This window comes from Rana temporaria, chromosome 2, assembly GCF_905171775.1.
Source record: "Rana temporaria chromosome 2, aRanTem1.1, whole genome shotgun sequence".
Lineage (NCBI taxonomy): Eukaryota > Metazoa > Chordata > Amphibia > Anura > Ranidae > Rana > Rana temporaria.
In genome coordinates this window covers 8378846-8396416 of record NC_053490.1, presented here as the reverse complement: position 1 = coordinate 8396416, position 17571 = coordinate 8378846, and the positions used below count along the sequence as shown (strand labels likewise).

General features: G+C 53.1%; 1 protein-coding gene across 3 annotated transcripts in view; it reads right to left on the bottom strand.

Moving 5' to 3' along the window:
- Positions 1-3436: 3436 nt before the first annotated feature.
- PAAF1 (proteasomal ATPase associated factor 1) overlaps positions 3437-17571 on the bottom strand; it is a 43637-nt gene continuing 29502 nt past the window's right edge. For 2 of the 3 annotated variants that reach the window (XM_040339803.1, XM_040339804.1), the window contains exons 9-12: positions 16942-17057; positions 12958-13040; positions 9101-9183; positions 3437-3893 (exon numbers count right to left, since the gene is read on the bottom strand). In XM_040339803.1, the coding sequence (XP_040195737.1) occupies positions 3816-3893; positions 9101-9183; positions 12958-13040; positions 16942-17057 (360 nt within the window). In that variant the 3' untranslated portion in view covers positions 3437-3815. Of the gene's footprint in view, positions 3946-9100; positions 9184-12957; positions 13041-16941; positions 17058-17571 lie in introns of all 3 variants that reach the window. The other variant, XM_040339805.1, reaches the window with a different exon arrangement.

The window sequence follows — 17571 nt, the reverse complement described above, 5'->3', positions numbered from 1 at the left end:
TTCTTCTCACTGATCACCAATGTAAGGGACATTCTTCCCACTGATCACCAATGTAAGGAACATTCTTCCCACTGATCACCAATGTAAGGAACATTCTTCCCACTGATCACCAATGTAAGGGACATTCTTCCCACTGATCACCAATGTAAGGAGCATTCTTCTCACTGATCACCAATGTAAGGAACATTCTTCCCACTGACCACCAATGTAAGGAACATTCTTCCCACTGATCACCAATGTAAGGGACATTCTTCCCACTGATCACCAATGTAAGGGACATTCTTCTCACTGATCACCAATGTAAGGGACATTCTTCTCACTGATCACCAATGTAAGGAACATTCTTCTCACTGATCACCAATGTAAGGGACATTCTTCTCACTGATCACCAATGTAAGGAACATTCTTCTCACTGATCACCAATGTAAGGAACATTCTTCTCACTGATCACCAATGTAAGGGACATTCTTCCCACTGATCACCAATGTAAGGGACATTCTTCTCACTGATCACCAATGTAAGGGACATTCTTCTCACTGATCACCAATGTAAGGGACATTCTTCCCACTGATCACCAATGTAAGGAACATTCTTCCCACTGATCACCAATGTAAGGGACATTCTTCTCACTGATCACCAATGTAAGGGACATTCTTCCCACTGATCACCAATGTAAGGGACATTCTTCCCACTGATCACCAATGTAGGGGACATTCTTCCCACTGATCACCAATGTAAGGGACATTCTTCTCACTGATCACCAATGTAAGGAACATTCTTCCCACTGATCACCAATGTAAGGGACATTCTTCTCACTGATCACCAATGTAAGGGACATTCTTCCCACTGATCACCAATGTAAGGGACATTCTTCTCACTGATCACCAATGTAAGGGACATTCTTCCCACTGATCACCAATGTAAGGAACATTCTTCCCACTGATCACCAATGTAAGGGACATTCTTCTCACTGATCACCAATGTAAGGGACATTCTTCCCACTGATCACCAATGTAAGGGACATTCTTCCCACTGATCACCAATGTAAGGGACATTCTTCTCACTGATCACCAATGTAAGGAACATTCTTCCCACTGATCACCAATGTAAGGAACATTCTTCCCACTGATCACCAATGTAAGGGACATTCTTCTCACTGATCACCAATGTAAGGGACATTCTTCTCACTGATCACCAATGTAAGGGACATTCTTCTCACTGATCACCAATGTAAGGGACATTCTTCCCACTGATCACCAATGTAAGGAACATTCTTCCCACTGATCACCAATGTAAGGGACATTCTTCTCACTGATCACCAATGTAAGGGACATTCTTCTCACTGATCACCAATGTAAGGGACATTCTTCCCACTGATCACCAATGTAAGGGACATTCTTCTCACTGATCACCAATGTAAGGGACATTCTTCTCACTGATCACCAATGTAAGGAACATTCTTCCCACTGATCACCAATGTAAGGGACATTCTTCTCACTGATCACCAATGTAAGGGACATTCTTCTCACTGATCACCAATGTAAGGGACATTCTTCCCACTGATCATCAATGTAAGGAACATTCTTCCCACTGATCACCAATGTAAGGGACATTCTTCTCACTGATCACCAATGTAAGGGACATTCTTCTCACTGATCACCAATGTAAGGGACATTCTTCCCACTGATCACCAATGTAAGGGACATTCTTCTCACTGATCACCAATGTAAGGGACATTCTTCCCACTGATCACCAATGTAAGGGACATTCTTCTCACTGATCACCAATGTAAGGGACATTCTTCCCACTGATCACCAATGTAAGGAACATTCTTCCCACTGATCACCAATGTAAGGAACATTCTTCCCACGGACCACCAGTGTAAAGAAGATTCTTCCCATTGACCACCAATGTAATGGGGGACATTCTTCCCTTTGACCACCAATGTAATGGGGGGGGGAGGGCATTCTTCCTATTGATCACCAATGTAATAGGGGGGGGGGGACATTCTTCCCATTGACCACCAATGTAAAGGGGGACATTCTTCCCTTTGACCACCAATGTAATGGGGGGGGAGGGCATTCTTCCTATTGATCACCAATGTAATAGGGGGGGGGCATTCTTCCCATTGACCACCAATGTAAAGGGGGACATTCTTCCCATTGACCACCAATGTAATGGGGGACATTCTTCCAATTGACAACAAATGTAATGGGGGGGGGGGGGCATTCTTCCCATTAATCACCAATGTAATGGGGGGGGGGGGGCATTCTTCCCATTGACCACCAATGTAATGGGGAGGGGGGGGCATTCTTCCAGTTGACCACCAAAGTAATGGGGGAGTATTCTTCCCATTGACCACCAATGTAATGGGGGGGGGGGGGTATTCTTCCCATTGACCACCAATGTAATGGGGAGGGGGGGGGCATTCTTCCAGTTGACCACCAAAGTAATGGGGGAGTATTCTTCCCATTGACCACCAATGTAATGGGGGGGGGGGGTATACTTCCCATTGACCACCAATTTAATGGGGGAGGGGCATTCTTCCTATTAACCACCAATGTAATGGGGAGGGGGGCATTCTTCCCGTTGACCACCAATGTAATGGGGAGGGGGGCATTCTTGCCGTTGACCACCAATGTAATGGGGAGGAGGGGCATTCTTCCTATTAACCACCAATGTAATGGGGAGGGGAGCATTCTTCCCGTTGACCACCAATGTAATGGGGGAGGGGGGCATTCTTGCCGTTGACCACCAATGTAATGGGGAGGAGGGGCATTCTTCCTATTAACCACCAATGTAATGGGGAGGGGGGCATTCTTCCCTTTGACCACCAATGTAATGGGTGCGGGGGGCATTCTTGCCGTTGACCACCAATGTAATGGGGAGGAGGGGCATTCTTCCTATTAACCACCAATGTAATGGGGAGGGGGGCATTCTTCCCTTTGACCACCAATGTAATGGGTGCGGGGGGCATTCTTGCCGTTGACCACCAATGTAAGGGACATTATTCCCGTTGACCACCAATGTAATGGGGAGGAGGGGTATTCTTCCCGTTGACCACCAATTTAATGGGGGGGCATTCTTCCCATTGACCACCATAGTAATGGGGAGGGGGGCATTCTTCCCGTTGACCACCAATGTAATGGGGAGGGGGGCATTCTTCCCGTTGACCACCAATGTAATGGGGAGGAGGGGCATTCTTCCCATTGACCCCCAATGTAATGGGGATGGGGGCATTCTTCCCATTGACCACCAATGTAATGGGTAGGGGGGGGGGGCATTCTTGCCGTTGACCACCAATGTAAGGGACATTTTCCCACTGACCGCTGATGGATTCGTTTTGGCAGACGCTCCCTGAGACTTGGTTGTCCTTCTGGGGAAAAAGGTGGAGAAGGACAGACCTACCTAGTGAGAGTCACCAACTTGGAACAAGTAAGCAGGAAGGAAATTTTTATATTTTTCGGACTTTGCTGACCACATGCCTGTTCCTGGTCAGTGCCTTACTAGGTAGAGGATTCAGCATGAAGGGTCTGCGCCTTTAGAAGCAAGTCAGCATTTATTAGGAGTCACTCAGTCCTCACAGGTCACTTTATTTCCTCCCGGATGTTCCAGTAAGCGAGATCTGAGAATTCTTTATATACGAGGAAGAAGTGAATAAATAAGCGGCTGTGATGCAGAAAGCCGTCCTGACTTCGGACTGGAAAGACAAGTCTGTCCATCGCTTGGCTCTTCCACCAGACTTCTCCATGAATGTGTCCTATCAGGAGTCAGATATGGCCGGTCCCGTCGATCGTTCCTACAAAGGGTGTCGATCACAAGTCTGTCAGCTGGTATTTGCGGACAATTCCGTCTCTGCAGCACGTGTAAACCAACTTCTCAGAGACCGCCACCTGGGAGGGAAGATGGGGACAGTTATCAACGGTGTCACAGAACAAGGCAATGCTGAATGGAAGAAAGGAGATTGTAGGACAGATTAATTATCAGTATTGTAAGAAACGTCAATTTCTACCTTTAACAGATATATTATTATTTCCGTTGCAGGGAAAGGATCAGATGGTGCTCAGTCTTCGGATAAACGCAACATTTCCAGCGCTCAGTGTAATCAACATCCTGTATGTAAGACTGAGCACCATCTGATCCTTTCCCTGCAAAGGAAATAATAGTGTCTCCGTGCGCCCCCACCTCCCCCGCCGCGCGATCGTGGCGGGCCTGCGCCCGCCGGTAATTGAGGCCGCGGCTTTGCGGCCTTCTGCAGGCCTAAGCTTCCTTCTGTGATCTGCCGCTGTACCCAATCCTGCCTCTCAAACTTCCCCAATGGAGTTGGAGGAGCGGTGAATCTCAGAATGTCAATCGGTGTCACCTATTCCCCCCACCCAACTAGACTGACAGGCCAGGGACCTCCAGGTTTGTCCCACCCAGCATTACATCATAGCCTGACCGACAGGCCAGGGCCCTCCAGGTTTCTCCCACCCACCATTACATCATAGCTTTACCGACATGCCAGGGCCCTCCAGGTTTGTCCCACCCACCATTACATCATAGCCTGACCGACAGGCCAGGGCCCTCCAGGTTTGTCCCACCCACCATTACATCATAGCCTGACAGACAGGCCAAGGCTCTCCAGGTTTCTCCCACCCGCCATTACATCATAGCCTGACCGACAGGCCAGGGCCCTCCAGGTTTCTCCCACCCACCATTACATCATAGCCTGACCGACAGGCCAGGGCCCTCCAAGTTTGTCCCGCCCACCATTACATCATAGCCTGACCGACAGGCCAGGGCCCTCCAGGTTTCTCCCACCCACCATTACATCATAGCCTGACCGACAGGCCAGGGCTCTCCAGGTTTGTCCCACCCGCCATTACATCATAGCCTGACCGACAGGCCAGGGCTCTCCAGGTTTGTCCCACCCACCATTACATCATAGCCTGACCGACAGGCCAGGGCCCTCCAAGTTTGTCCCGCCCACCATTACATCATAGCCTGACCGACAGGCCAGGGCCCTCCAGGTTTCTCCCACCCACCATTACATCATAGCCTGACCGACAGGCCAGGGCTCTCCAGGTTTGTCCCACCCGCCATTACATCATAGCCTGACCGACAGGCCAGGGCTCTCCAGGTTTGTCCCACCCACCATTACATCATAGCCTGACCGACAGGCCAGGGCCCTCCAAGTTTGTCCCGCCCACCATTACATCATAGCCTGACCGACAGGCCAGGGCCCTCCAGGTTTCTCCCACCCACCATTACATCATAGCCTGACCGACAGGCCAGGGCTCTCCAGGTTTGTCCCACCCACCATTACATCATAGCCTGACCGACAGGCCAGGGCCCTCCAAGTTTGTCCCGCCCGCCATTACATCATAGCCTGACCGACAGGCCAGGGCCCTCCAAGTTTGTCCCACCCACCATTACATCATAGCCTGACCGACAGGCCAGGGCCTTCCAGGTTTGTCCCACCCACCATTACATCATAGCCTGACCGACAGGCCAGGGCCCTCCAGGTTTGTCCCACCCACCATTACATCATAGCCTGACCGACAGGACAGGAGACTCCTGATGTACCCGCCTGTAACGGAACGTCCCACACTCCGATTGAGTGCTTCCGTCATATACCGCTTCCCATCAGTCTGGATATAACCTATTATTACATCATAGCCTAACAGGTCAGGAGACTCACGGTCTATCCCACCCACCATTAAATCAAAGCTCAACTGAAATGCTTAAAACGGCCCTCATCTACAGACCGAAGTTCATCCCTTTGATCTCTAAAAGATCTAAGATACATTGCATCTATTCTTTTCTCTAAAGGCCCCCTTTCACACCGGGGGGGCATCGGCGGTAAAACGCCGCTATTCGGCCACTAGCAGGGTGCTTTTAACCTCCACTAGCGGGCGAAAAAGGGTTAAAACCGCTTTGCCGGCGGTTTGGCAGGCTCTGCCCATTGATTTCAATGGGCAGGGGCGCTTTACGAGCGGTGTATTCACTTCTCCTACAGTGCCTCAAAGAAGCGGCTAGCAGGACTTTTTTTACCGTCCTGCCAGCGCACCGCTCCAGTATGAAAGCCCCCGGGGCTTTCACACTGGAGTGAATGGAGCCGCTTTTTCAGGGCGATTTGCAGGCGGTATCTTTAGCGTTATAGCGCCTGAAAAGTGCCTCAGTGTGAAAGGGGTCCATCTCCCATGCTGAGTAATGTTGCTAAACATAGGTCTGTTTTTTTTTTTTTTTTGATAGCTCGGCTTTGCACTGCTTACATACAGAATCGAGGAAATGGCTGATTAGGATCGTGAGGGGGTTGCATCCAGATCGCGATTTCTTAACGATCATGCAGCTCTACTACTTACCCCTAGTCACATGTATTTGAACATTATATATGGTGTCGCTCGATGCTTAATGACTCCTCAGTGAACTCTGCTGACAAGATAGTGAGGCCCACTCCCCCCTGACTATGTAACTATGTAAGAGAGGTTGGCAGCCTCAGAATCTGAGCACCATTGCTTTCCATAGGCGCATAGGTGTGTGCCAGGTGTGCCTGGGCACACCCTAATCACCCCAAGTGTATTAGCATAATCACTCTGTGTGCCAGCAGGGAGATGGGAAATATCGCTCTCTGACAAGTTCTGCCATTAATAAAGTGCTACCATACCTCTTTCACTGCATTGGCTCTGTCAAAAGAATGTATGTGTGTGTGTGTGTAATATACATATACACATTAATACACGCGCATGTGTGTTTGATCTTTGGTGTGCACCCACTGGCGTAGCAAGGGGGGAGCAGGGCGGGGAGCTGCGGTGGCTCAACGCAATTGGCACTGCGCTGACAAGCCATTCACCTCTGCATCTAGGGGTTTGGATCCCGGTCTCAGCTACATGTGAATTGAGTTTGATGGTCTCAGCCCGGCTCCCGGTGGGTGTGCTATGCGAGGTAAGCTTGCGCTTAGTACGCCCACCCCCCTCCCACAAAAACCACCACACTTACACGCACTCGAAATTGGGTTAACATGCACGCACTTTGACCACACGGTCTCTAAAAAGAGAGGCGAAGGACTAACTGGGCTGGTTGAGCGGGCAAATCCTCTCACTCCCTTATAGGGAGTCCCTCTGCCCCGTTGGGCTTCAAAGCGGAGCAGGTAGGGCGGGCTGTGTGGGAGGACCCCCTCACACACCCGCCATTGCCACCCGGGGCATGGAGAAAGGTGGCAGATTGCCTCTGGGGGAGACCTGCCTACTCCCAACTCCTGCAGTCCGGCTCCTCTCTTGAGTACACGCACAAAAATACACTTTGGGAAAAAAAAAGGGGGGGGGAGCGGGCCGCACCCGGGTGACACCCGCCAGAGGGGTGACACCCGGCACAGCACTGGACTGAGAGGCGCTGCGGCTCTCTCTTCTTCCTCAGCGCACTCCGGTATCTCTGCGTGAGGGAGGAGAAAGAACGGTGAGGCTGGCAGAGGCAGACAGGCAGCTCCGGAGCGCCATAGTCCAGTGCCCGGCGCCTGCACGTCCCCCGGGAACCGGCACTGCGATCGGCAACGGCAATTGTGACAGGCAGGCGGGGAGAGGTGCCAGTGTCCTATCACAATTCGACTCCTCAGATCGACGATGCCTAGGCTCCTCCTCCACACTGACAGTATATCCACAACAGGAGGAGGAGCCTAGGAAGAGGGACATTCATGTGGGGGAGGGGCATTCGTGTGTACAGAGCCGCGGTAATCTGAGGTCTGTAAATGTAGGGACGGGAGGTATACATTAGGGGGGATTACACGGGGGGGGGAAACATGAGGGGTAGGGTGACCACCCCTCATGTCCCGGATTGCCCGCCATTTTGCAGGTCTGTCCCGGGCACCCTTATTATGGGACAATACAGTGTCCCGGAATGAAATTGACACAGCCACCGCCCCGGGGCCAATCTGATGCCCCCAAAAAAGGCCACCACATCACCGCTTTACTCACTGACAGTACTCGTCCTGGCCGGGAATGCCTGGAGGAGCACAGTCCCCGCCCCCTGCTTGTGATTGGAGAAATCATAAATCCCGCCTCTTGTGTCCAATCACTGTGCTTTGATTCATTACAGCACAAGATGATTTTTGGGAAAGGGGGGTGTCCCTGAATGGTGGTTTGGAAATGTGGTCAACCTAAGTAGGGTTGGGGGGGGGGGTTACATTAGGGGATTACACAGGGGGGGTTTACATTAAGGAGATTACACAGGGGGGGGTTTACATTAAGGAGATTACACAGGGGGGGGGGGTTACATTAAGGAGATTACACAGGGGGGGGGGGTTACATTAAGGAGATTACACAGGGGGGGGGGGTTTACATTAAGGAGATTACACAGGGGGGGTTTACATTAAGGAGATTACACAGGGGGGGGGGGGTTTACATTAAGGAGATTACACAGGGGGGGTTTACATTAAGGAGATTACACAGGGGGGGGGGTTTACATTAAGGAGATTACACAGGGGGGGGTGTTTACATTAAGGAGATTACACAGGGGGGGGGGTTTACATTAAGGAGATTACACAGGGGGAGGTTACATTAAGGAGATTACACGGGGGGGGGGGGGGTACAATAAGGGGATTACACAGGGGTTACAGAGGGAATGCACAGGGGGGGTGGTATATTAGGGGGATTGCGGGGGGGGCAGTACATTAGGGGGATTGCGGGGGGCGGTGGTACATTAGGGGGATTGCGGGGGGGCGGTACATTAGGGGGATTGCGGGGGGGGGCGGTACATTAGGGGGATTGCGGGGGGGGGGGTGGTACATTAGGGGGATTGCACGGGGCGGCAACATTAGGGGGATTACACGGGGGGGGCAGAGCTGCGCCGATTGCGCCAGCCTGCTCAGTGCCCCGGATTGCTCATGCTCAGTGACACCAACCCTAGTGACGCCACTGTGTGCACCCCCTAATGCCATAGGCGGCGCACACCTATGAATAGGCAGTTGTATGCAGCAACTGTGGCTCCTGGGCAAATTTGACATCATGTAACCCAAGGCTCTCATGTGCATGAGGTCCAATATATATCAGCGGTATAAATCCTGTATAGTAATAGAAATAATAATAATAGTCATCAGTATAAATGTGTTGAATAAAAGGCCCACCTTGTACACGGGGTCACAGTCGGGTTCTGTGAGCTCTAGAAGACGGTCACAATCCTGCTGGAGGATGAAGCAAGTCCCATCACCTGCCGATCAGAGAAACACAGGGAGTAAAGTCCGTCATTCAGCTGAGCGTTCTTATGGTGGTATTTTATCACCTCTGAGGTTTTTATTTTTTGCTATTCAAATAAAAAAAAAGACCAAAAAAAAAAAGGGGGTTTTTTTTGTTTCTGTTATAATTTTTTTTTTTAATTACTTAAGCCCCGGACCATTATGCAGGTTAAGGTCCTGGCCCCTTTTTGCGATTCGGCACTGCGTCGCTTTAACTGACAATTGCGCGGTCGTGCGACGTGGCTCCCAAACAAAATTGGCGTCCTTTTTTCCCCACAAATAGAGCTTTCTTTTGGTGGTATTTGATCACCTCTGCGGTTTTTATTTGTTGCGCTATAAACAAAAATAGAGCGACAATTTTGAAAAAAAAAAAATGAATATTTTTTACTTTTTGCTATAATAAATATCCCCAAAAAATATATAAAAAAAATATATTTTTTCCCCCTCAGTTTAGGCCGATACATATTATTCTACATATTGATAAAAAAAAAAAAAAAAAAAAAAAAAAAAAAAAATCGCAATAAGCGTTTATCGATTGGTTTGCACAAAAGTTATAGCGTCTACAAAATAGGGGATAGTTTTATGGCATTTTTATTAATTATTATTTTTTTACTACTAATGGCGGCGATCAGCGATTTTTTTCGTGACTGCGACATTACGGCGGACACATCGGACAATTTTGACACATTTTTGGGACCATTGTAAATTTTCACAACAAAAAATGCTATAAAAATGCACTGATTACTGTGAAAATGACAATTGCAGTTTAGGAGTTACCACTAGGGGGCGCTGAAGGGGTTAAGTGTGACCTCATATGTGTTTCTAACTGTAGGGGGGCGGGGCTGGACGCGTGACATCATTGATCGCCTTTTCCTATATCAGGGAACAGACGATCAATTACAGCGCCACTGTGAAGAATGGGGAAGGTGTGTTTACCTCACCTCTTCAGCTCCGGGGACCGATTGCGGGCCCCCGGCGGTGTACGGAGCTTCGGACTGGGTCGCAGTAGAGGGTAAACCATGCCTGCGTGTTATACGTTGATATCTGATTTTTTCTCAACGGGGGGCGGGAATCGGGCGGCCCGCCCCGGGTGCTACCTACCCACTGGGAGGGTGTCAGGCCGGCCACCCCGCCCCTCTCCTGGCCGCGGGACAGCGCTGTAGAAAACGTTACTGCCAGCCCTTTCTCCTAAAAACGCTCCTCCTGTGTCACTCCGTCTCAAATTAATCAAAGCCTCTCTAATACCCGAGATACAAAGGCTCGTTCTGGCTGTTCTCCTCCTCCCGATCTGCCTTCTTCTCGAGTGTAGCTTGTGATTGGAGGAGGAGAGCGGTCATGTGACCATCAATGAAACGGCAGAGGAGAGTCACATGACCGCGTCTACGAGAGAACGGCATGAATTGAGGTATGCAGAAGCTTTGATTTGCAGAAAGAGTGACACAGGGGCGGTGTAGAAGGGGCCGGCAGTGAGGTTTTCTTTACTTTACAGTATGCTGGCAATGCTGTCCCATGAGACTGAGGGGTCTCCTGGGAGTGCAGAGGAGGAGCGGGGACTTTATAATGAAAGGGGTCCGTGTGCTGTGCAAGGGGGTCCGTGTGCTGTGCAGGGGAGTCCGTGCGCTGTGCAGGGGAGAGTCCGTGCGCTGTGCAGGGGAGAGTCCGTGCGCTGTGCAGGGGAGAGTCCGTGCGCTGTGCAGGGGAGAGTCCGTGCGCTGTGCAGGGGAGAGTCCGTGCGCTGTGCAGGGGAGAGTCCGTGCGCTGTGCAGGGGAGAGTCCGTGCGCTGTGCAGGGGAGAGTCCGTGCGCTGTACAGGGGGGTCCGTGTGCTGTACAGGGGGGTCCGTGTGCTGTGCAGGGGAGAGTCCGTGCGCTGTGCAGGGGAGAGTCCGTGCGCTGTGCAAGGGGGTCCGTGTGCTGTGCAGGGGAGTCCGTGCGCTGTGCAGGGGAGAGTCCGTGCGCTGTGCAGGGGAGAGTCCGTGCGCTGTGCAGGGGAGAGTCCGTGCGCTGTGCAGGGGAGAGTCCGTGCGCTGTGCAGGGGAGAGTCCGTGCGCTGTGCAGGGGAGAGTCCGTGCGCTGTGCAGGGGAGAGTCCGTGTGCTGTACAGGGGGGTCCGTGTGCTGTACAGGGGAGAGTCCGTGCGCTGTGCAGGGGAGAGTCCGTGCGCTGTGCAGGGGAGAGTCCGTGCGCTGTGCAGGGGAGAGTCCGTGCGCTGTGCAGGGGAGAGTCCGTGCGCTGTGCAGGGGAGAGTCCGTGCGCTGTGCAGGGGAGAGTCCGTGCGCTGTGCAGGGGAGAGTCCGTGCGCTGTGCAGGGGAGAGTCCGTGCGCTGTGCAGGGGAGAGTCCGTGCGCTGTGCAGGGGAGAGTCCGTGCGCTGTGCAGGGGAGAGTCCGTGCGCTGTGCAGGGGAGAGTCCGTGCGCTGTGCAGGGGAGAGTCCGTGCGCTGTGCAGGGGAGAGTCCGTGCGCTGTGCAGGGGGGTCCGTGTGCTGTGCAGTGGAGAGTCCGTGTGCTGTACAGGGGGGTCCGTGTGCTGTGCAGGGGAGAGTCCGTGTGCTGTGCAGGGGGGTCCGTGTGCTGTACAGGGGGGTCCGTGTGCTGTACAGGGGGGTCCGTGTGCTGTGCAGGGGAGAGTCCGTGTGCTGTGCAGGGGAGAGTCCGTGTGCTGTGCAGGGGAGAGTCCGTGTGCTGTGCAGGGGAGAGTCCGTGTGCTGTACAGGGGAGAGTCCGTGTGCTGTACAGGGGGGTCCGTGTGCTGTACAGGGGGATCCGTGTGCTGTGCAGGGGAGAGTCCGTGTGCTGTACAGGGGAGAGTCCGTGTGCTGTACAGGGGGGTCCGTGTGCTGTGCAGTGGAGAGTCCGTGTGCTGTACAGGGGGGTCCGTGTGCTGTGCAGGGGAGAGTCCGTGTGCTGTGCAGGGGGGTCCGTGTGCTGTACAGGGGGGTCCGTGTGCTGTACAGGGGGGTCCGTGTGCTGTGCAGGGGAGAGTCCGTGTGCTGTGCAGGGGAGAGTCCGTGTGCTGTGCAGGGGAGAGTCCGTGTGCTGTGCAGGGGAGAGTCCGTGTGCTGTGCAGGGGAGAGTCCGTGTGCTGTGCAGGGGAGAGTCCGTGTGCTGTACAGGGGAGAGTCCGTGTGCTGTACAGGGGGGTCCGTGTGCTGTACAGGGGGATCCGTGTGCTGTGCAGGGGAGAGTCCGTGTGCTGTACAGGGGGGTCCGTGTGCTGTACAGGGGGGTCCGTGTGCTGTACAGGGGGGTCCGTGTGCTGTACAGGGGGGTCCGTGTGCTGTGCAGGGGAGAGTCCGTGTGCTGTACAGGGGGGTCCGTGTGCTGTGCAGGGGAGAGTCCGTGTGCTGTACAGGGGGGTCCGTGTGCTGTGCAGGGGGGTCCGTGCGCTGTGCAGGGGAGAGTCCGTGTGCAGGGCAGAGTCCGTGCGCTGTGCAGGGGAGAGTCCGTGTGCTGTGCAGGGGGGTCCGTGTGCTGTGCAGGGGGGTCCTGGAAAGTTTTTTTTCCTGAAACTTCCTTCTAAAAATTAGGGTGCGTGTTATACGCCGATAAATACGGTATTTATTTGTAAAGAATTTGGAAAACTATTTATAATTTTCCTTCCACTTCACAGTTATGTGCCACTTTGTGTTGGTCTATCACATAAAATCCCAATAAAAAACATTTATGCTTAAAATGTGGCAACTTTCAAGGGGTATGAATACTTTTTCAAGGCACTGTATGATGAGAGAAGACAATGAATTGCACCCATACCTTGGCTGGCAATGAAGCCCTCTCTGAATGGCACGAGGCATAATACCGGGGCTCCTGACTTGCAGATGGTCTGTACAGGAACTCTGAAATAAGAAATGTTATAGACGGGTAAAAAGCTTCAACGGGCAAAGTTAACAGCAGGTGTCTCCCATCAGAGCGCCCCCCACAGCAGGTGTCCCCCATCAGAGCGCCCCCCACAGCAGGTGTCCCCCCATCAGAGCGCCCCCCACAGCAGGTGTCCCCCCATCAGAGCGCCCCCCACAGCAGGTGTCCCCCATCAGAGCGCCCCCCACAGCAGGTGTCCCCCATCAGAGCGCCCCCCACAGCAGGTGTCCCCCATCAGAGCGCCCCCCACAGCAGGCGTCCCCCATCAGAGCCCCCCCCACAGCAGGCGTCCCCCATCAGAGCCCCCCACAGCAGGTGTCCCCCCATCAGAGCGCCCCCCACAGCAGGTGTCCCCCATCAGAGCGCCCCCCACAGCAGGTGTCCCCCATCAGAGCGCCCCCCACAGCAGGTGTCCCCCATCAGAGCGCCCCCCACAGCAGGTGTCCCCCATCAGAGCGCCCCCCACAGCAGGAGTCCCCCATCAGAGCACCCCCCACAGCAGGCGTCCCCCATCAGAGCCCCCCACAGCAGGTGTCCCCCATCAGAGCGCCCCCCACAGCAGGTGTCCCCCATCAGAGCGCCCCCCACAGCAGGTGTCCCCCATCAGAGCGCCCCCCACAGCAGGAGTCCCCCATCAGAGCGCCCCCCACAGCAGGCGTCCCCCATCAGAGCGCCCCCCACAGCAGGCGTCCCCCATCAGAGCCCCCCACAGCAGGTGTCCCCCCATCAGAGCGCCCCCCACAGCAGGTGTCCCCCATCAGAGCGCCCCCCACAGCAGGTGTCCCCCATCAGAGCGCCCCCCACAGCAGGTGTCCCCCATCAGAGCGCCCCCCACAGCAGGAGTCCCCCATCAGAGCACCCCCCACAGCAGGCGTCCCCCATCAGAGCCCCCCACAGCAGGTGTCCCCCATCAGAGCCCCCCATAGCGGCGTCCCCCATCAGAGCCCCCCACAGCGGCGTCCCCCATCAGAGCCCCCCACAGCAGGTGTCCCCCATCAGAGGCCCCCATAGCAGGTGTCCCCCATCAGAGGCCCCCACAGCAGGTGTCCCCCATCAGAGGCCCCCATAGCAGGTGTCCCCCATCAGAGGCCCCCACAGCAGGTGTCCCCCATCAGCGCCCCCCAAAGAAGGTGCCCCCCATTAGCGGGAGATATACGTTCTTGTCAGTTGCCAGTGGAGAGAACAAGCGGGAATAGGAACCGCAGCACATGCTACATATGCTCCGCCTCTGGACACAGACAAGGAGGAGGGAGGGGAGCACTTTGGAGCTTCAGCGCCCCCACCTCTGCTGTGCCTGGGTGGGGAGCACCCCGCGCACCCTGCCTAGGATCAGCCCTGGCCCCAGTGGAGGTGCTGTGCTGCTATTCTGACCTGACTTAGGTTGGGGTGGTGGCCATGCAAATCCGCTGGAGTGACGGGTACCTGGAAGGTTGGTACCAACAGGAACTCAAACCGGTGCGCCTCAACGTAATTGGGGGCCGGGAGTAAGTTCTCCCAGAGAAAGCTGGAAGGGTCCATTACCTCCTGGATTGGGTGCTCTACCTTTTCTGGCCAGGCAGAGGATCCGTGGTGTCTCTGCCCCCTGGGAGTGGTTGCCCTAGGGGTGCTCCGAGTAACACTTGGGTGTGGGACCCCGCTGTGTGAAAAGACACGTGGTCTCAGTCACCAAAGTTTTTCTCTTTCTGCACTGCGCCTTTTGGGGCCCGGCCTTTTGGCTAAGGCCCCTTTCACACATGCAGACTGTTCACATCCACCTTAAAAAGGATCGGCCCGTGTGAAAGGGCCCCAAGTCCGGGGGGGCAATTTTTGCTCACCAGGCCTCAGGGCCTAGGCCAATGCCCAATTTTTGGATGGCCACTTTATTTTTATTAATTATTTTTTTCTCCCACCGTCTGTCACTTTTGTGTGTAGTTTTTCACTTAATGAAGGGTGTCAGTCCTCGGGCTTACCACGATGTCTAGGGGGAGGATCTGTGGCCCTCAGGTTCCTCCCCTGCCTCTGGGGAGGGGGGGGGGTCTCTCTTTGGGAGAGCTCCACTGACCTAGTACTTGATGGATGGCCTCGGCTGACCTAGAAGAACGGGTTCTGTCAGGCCTTCTGGCTAGACAGACTATGTTAACCTATGTCCCCCATCAGGAGCCTTGTGCCCCAGCTGTCAGGGTACGAGTCCTACCCATTCGGGGGGGGTGGACAAAAGCACACCCTTAAAGCGGAGTTCCGACAATTTTTTTTTTTAAAGTCAGCAGCTACAAATACTGCAGCTGCTGACACATACTTACAAACAACAACACTTACCTGTCCAGGGCGCCGGCAATGTCGGGACCCGAACCGATCTGTCCCTCGGCTCTCGGGTGGAGGCGCCGCCATCTTCGGTAAGGGAATCAGGAAGTGAAGCCTTGCAGTTTCACAGCCTGGTTCCCTACTGCGCATGCGCGACTCACGCCGCGCTATCCCACTGGTCCATGCTGTCTTCTGGGACCTGTGCGTCTCCCAGAAAACAGCAGGGGGACAGATGTAGGAGGTGCCGAACGTTTTTTTTTTTATGTCATTAAAAACGATCGTGTGTGGGCACCAGAGCATTTTTCATGACGTGAAAAATGGCCATTAAAAATTTAGAACACGCTCTATTTTTTCGCGTTGTAGAAAATGGTTAGGTGTGGGCTTTAACGATGTGAAAAAAACGCGCATGCTCAGAAGCAAGTTATAAGACGGGAGTGCTCAATCTGGTAAAACTACCATTCATAATGGAGTAAGCACATTCATCACGCTGTAACAGACAGAAAAGCGTGAATCGTCTTTTACAAACACGAAATCAGCTAAAGCAGCCCAAAGGGTGGCGCCATCCGCATGGAACTTCCCCTTTATAGTGCCGTCATATGTGTCACTGCGCTTTGCTAGAGCATTTTTTTTTTTTTCACGATCGTGTGTGGGCAAGGCCGGCTTGACAAGAATCGGGTTGAAAAAAACTTCGTTTTTTCTAGACCATTAAAAATGGTTGTGTGTACGCGGCTTAAGGGATATTAGGGATGTAAGGACCAAGGCACTCACAAATATTTGACAAGAGCAGAAATAGTCCAAAGCTTTACCTCCCCAACCATATTATATATATAGACACACTATGACCCGGATTCAGAGACGAGTTAAGACAGCGTATCTCCGGATACGCCGTCGTAACTCTGAGTGGCGGGGTCGTATCTATGCCACTGTTTCTCCCTAAGAGCCGACCGGCGTAAGTGTCTTACACCGCCGTATCTTAGGCTGCATATTTACGCTGGGCGCTAGGTGGCGCTTCCGTAGATTTACGCAAGGAATATTTACGTCGTTTGCGTAAGGCTTTTTCCGGCGTAAAGTTACCCCTCATAAAGCAGGGGTAAGTCATGTTAGGTATGGACGTCGGAAACACACGAACAGCGTCGTATTTTATTTTACGTCGTTTACGTAAGTCGTTCGCGAATAGGGCTGTACGTAAGTTACGTTCACGTCGAAAGCATTGACAGTTTTGCGGCGTAATTTGCAGCACGCACACTTGGAAACGTTCACGGACGGCGCATGGGCCGTTCGTAAAAAGACTTCAAGTAAGTCCACGCCCACATCATCCACATTTGAATTAGGCGGGCTTACACCGACACATTTACACTACGCCGCCGTAACTTAGGGCGCAAGTTCTTTCTGAATACGGAACTTGCGCCCTAAGTTACGGCGGCGTAATGTATCTGAGATACGCTACGCCCCGCCGATAGATACGCAATTGTATCTGAATCCGGGCCTATATATATATACACACACACACACACACACACACACACACACACACACACACACACAATCTGCCAGTGAGCGGTTCACTAGGATGAAGAGGAACGTGCGATCTTCTCTCACTTTGTGTTGCGGATGTCCAGCTGGTAGATGTTTCCATCTTGACTCCCGGCCAGGATGACGAGGCTGGAGAGGAAGGTGCAGCAGTTGAAAGCATCCGACCCATCAAAAGTAAAAACCTGCAATAGAGAGAAAACTCCTCAGCATCACTATAAAGAGGAAACAAACAAAACCCCAGGGTGCTTCCAGCTTACAAAGAGAACCTGTCACCATAAGCAACACGGCAACTTGGTATATGGGGGGAAGGGAATAAAAGACACCACAACGAGAACCTCTGGGCTAGATTCAGAGAGAGTTACGCCGGCGTAACTCTGAATCTACGCCGTCGTAAATTTAAGTGTATTCTGGAAACCAGATACGCTTAAATAAGGCTAAGATACGAGCGGAGTAAGTCTCTTACGCCGTCGTATCTTAGTTGCATATTTACGCTGGCCGCTAGGTGGCGCTTCCGTCATTTTCGGCGTAGAATATGCAAATGACCTAGATACGCCGATTCACAAATGTACGTACGCCCGGCGCTATTATTTTACGTCGTTTATGTTAGGCTTTTTCGGCGTAAGGCTGCTCCTGCTATTAGGAGGCGTACGCAATGTTAAGTATGGACGTTGGTCCCGCGTCGAAATTTGAAAATTT